Raw genomic sequence first — 2,455 nt, 5'->3', positions numbered from 1 at the left:
ATTTTAAACAAAGGCAAATATATGCATATATACATGTGTGTTAGTGTCTGTGTATGTGTCCCCGTTAAAGATATTCAGAGGTTCTGAAAAGATAAGCTTATTGATTGGGGACAGCATTTATTAATATGTACAAGTTCTAATATTGATATTTATTATTCTAATCACACTAGTTTTCACTAAGATAATCAGTTCTGAACATCAGAAAATAGTTCTAATTGTCTTAATAAAATTGGTTCACGAGTTATTTCAATTCTTTTGCCCTTGTGTTGCAGTTGCAGGATGTGAGTTTGAATCTATGGAACGTCTACAGCAAGATGGATCCTATGTCTCTGGATAATTTGCTTTCAGAAGTAAGGAGCCAAACTGTAACTTACAAACTACGGCCAGTTCAGTTATCCACTAAGGATATTTAACTTGAAGAAATACAAGATATATCTTAGTTAGCTTTAGTCAAAGAATAGAACGGTGTCTTCCTTGATCGTTGTCTCTAAACTCCTTGGGGTAGGAGGGAGCCTGGAAAAGTGACGTTTCCTCTTCCGCTCTGAGGAAGCCTCTGTTTGAGGCAAGACCAAGGCCCCCTGCCTGCTTCAGGGTTTAGGTTTTCACCTAAAGATGTTCTTTCTGTTGGATTAGACTCTAGGAGGAAAAAAAAATGTAGAGAGTGTCTTCTTGCACTGTTTCTATGGAGCAGTATAAAAAGATAAAAAAGATGGGGTATGGCTTATAGGAATCAAGAATTAGAGCAGGGTTCAGCAGACTTTTTCTGTAAAGAGCTAGATAGCAATATTTTAGGCTTGTGTGCCATATGGTCTCTGCTGCAGCCACTCAACAAGGCCATTGTAGTTCGAAAGCAGCAGTAGACAGTGCTTAAGCAAATGAGTGTGTCTGTGTGTCCAGAAAACCTTATTTACAAAAATAGGTGGTGAACCCACAACCATAATGTGCCAACTCCAGGATTAGAGGGTCAGGCATTAATTGTTCATCTGAACTTTGAAGAAAAATTTGGTGGTGTGGGGGAGCTCTTGGCAATGAGGAGCAACAAGCAAAACTAAAGCAACAGAAATAGGTTCTGGTTAAGCAGCTCCATGGTGCCTCCCAGTGGCCATGGGTGGGTCTGCATAGTCACGGACTTGAGAATTTAATGTGTTCGACTTCTTAAAAATTAATCAAGGTTTACCTGCTGAATCCCCTGTCATGTGTCACTTTAGAGTAGGTAGCATTTACTGACATTTTTTATAACCAGCTATAGTCCCCAAAGAAAGATGCCTACAACGGATCCACTGGGAAGGTGCAAGAAGAAAATGTCTATATACAGGTAATCCCCAGTTTCCAACGTATTTGAGTTACGACGAACTGCACTTAGGACTGTCTGTTGGGTTTTTTTATTTTTTACATCTTATCGTTAGTGACATGTACTACATACAATGTTAAAATATATCTAAGTTTGCATGTAATGTTTCCAACCCCCAAAGACAAAGATCGGTAAAGATACTGATAATAAAAGGCAATAATAATGAAAACTAAACAAAAACAATAAGGTATTCAACTTACGTCAGAATGACCTTTAGCGGAGTTGGGGACTACCTGTGTGTTTATTTTTATCTTAGTAAAGAAAGAAACTAAGCTTTGTTGATGTTTCTAACACAGACTAATGCTGACATCTTGGCTCAGTCCACATGTGGATGGTCACATGTCATGTACTGTGCCTGATCCCCAGGGAGGGAGGGGTTTCCAGCAGTAACCTTCCCTCATCTTTTTGTGTTGGGCGTAATGTAGTACAAGTCTTGTGATTTGCATGCTGCAGGATGGCTGTAATGTGGTTAATTTTCTAAGAAAAGATGCTTGAAATAGTGGAGAATGACCATAAAAATCTTTTATACTGCTCAGATCTTCAATGATTGCCTCATGGCAAAGTAAAGAAGTATATGTATATATAATTTGTAAATAAGAATTCATATATTGAGGATGCTGCTGAAACATTTTTACTAATAATGGTGTATGATAAGAGAAATTAGAGAATACCTACAACTTTCACCCAAGGATTTTAGTGCTCTTTGACAATCCTTTCTGATAAATTATTATGTTATGGGTTGCAAATTATGATTTTCCAATACTGTTATTCCTTCTGCATGTTTTAGCTATCATTACTTTGTAAAGAAGAGCACTTCTTTCCTTCCTTCTTCCTTTCCTCTCCCTTCTTTTCTCTATTTTTAAGTATCGTTATGGACTCATTTTTTCAAAAACAATTCAGTGTGTTATAATCCATTACCATCATTATTCTTTTTGATGCTCAAATTGCCCCATGTTTGTTCAGTGGGAACCCCTTCAGGCTGCCTCTGCCTCCTTTTGACATGTATCCATCAATCTTTGAGCACTTCCAGGAATATATCTTGGATGATATTTGTCCAAGTCATCTAGTGCTGCTATAACAGAAATACCACAAGTGGATGGCTTT

At 37.6% G+C, this 2,455-nt stretch overlaps 1 protein-coding gene across 1 annotated transcript in view; it reads left to right on the top strand.

Moving 5' to 3' along the window:
* Nucleotides 1-2,455, top strand: part of DNAAF9 (dynein axonemal assembly factor 9) — a 139,879-nt gene that overhangs the window by 42,068 nt on the left and 95,356 nt on the right. The window contains exon 7 of the mRNA XM_023737560.1: nucleotides 273-350. Within this exon, the coding sequence (XP_023593328.1) occupies nucleotides 273-350 (78 nt within the window). The remainder of the gene's footprint in view (nucleotides 1-272; nucleotides 351-2,455) is intronic.

The sequence above is a fragment of the Trichechus manatus genome, unplaced genomic scaffold (genome assembly GCF_000243295.1).
Source record: "Trichechus manatus latirostris isolate Lorelei unplaced genomic scaffold, TriManLat1.0 scaffold00104, whole genome shotgun sequence".
Lineage (NCBI taxonomy): Eukaryota > Metazoa > Chordata > Mammalia > Sirenia > Trichechidae > Trichechus > Trichechus manatus.
The sequence above is the reverse complement of the archived record's forward strand: the minus strand, read 5'-3'. Positions and strand labels throughout refer to the sequence as shown.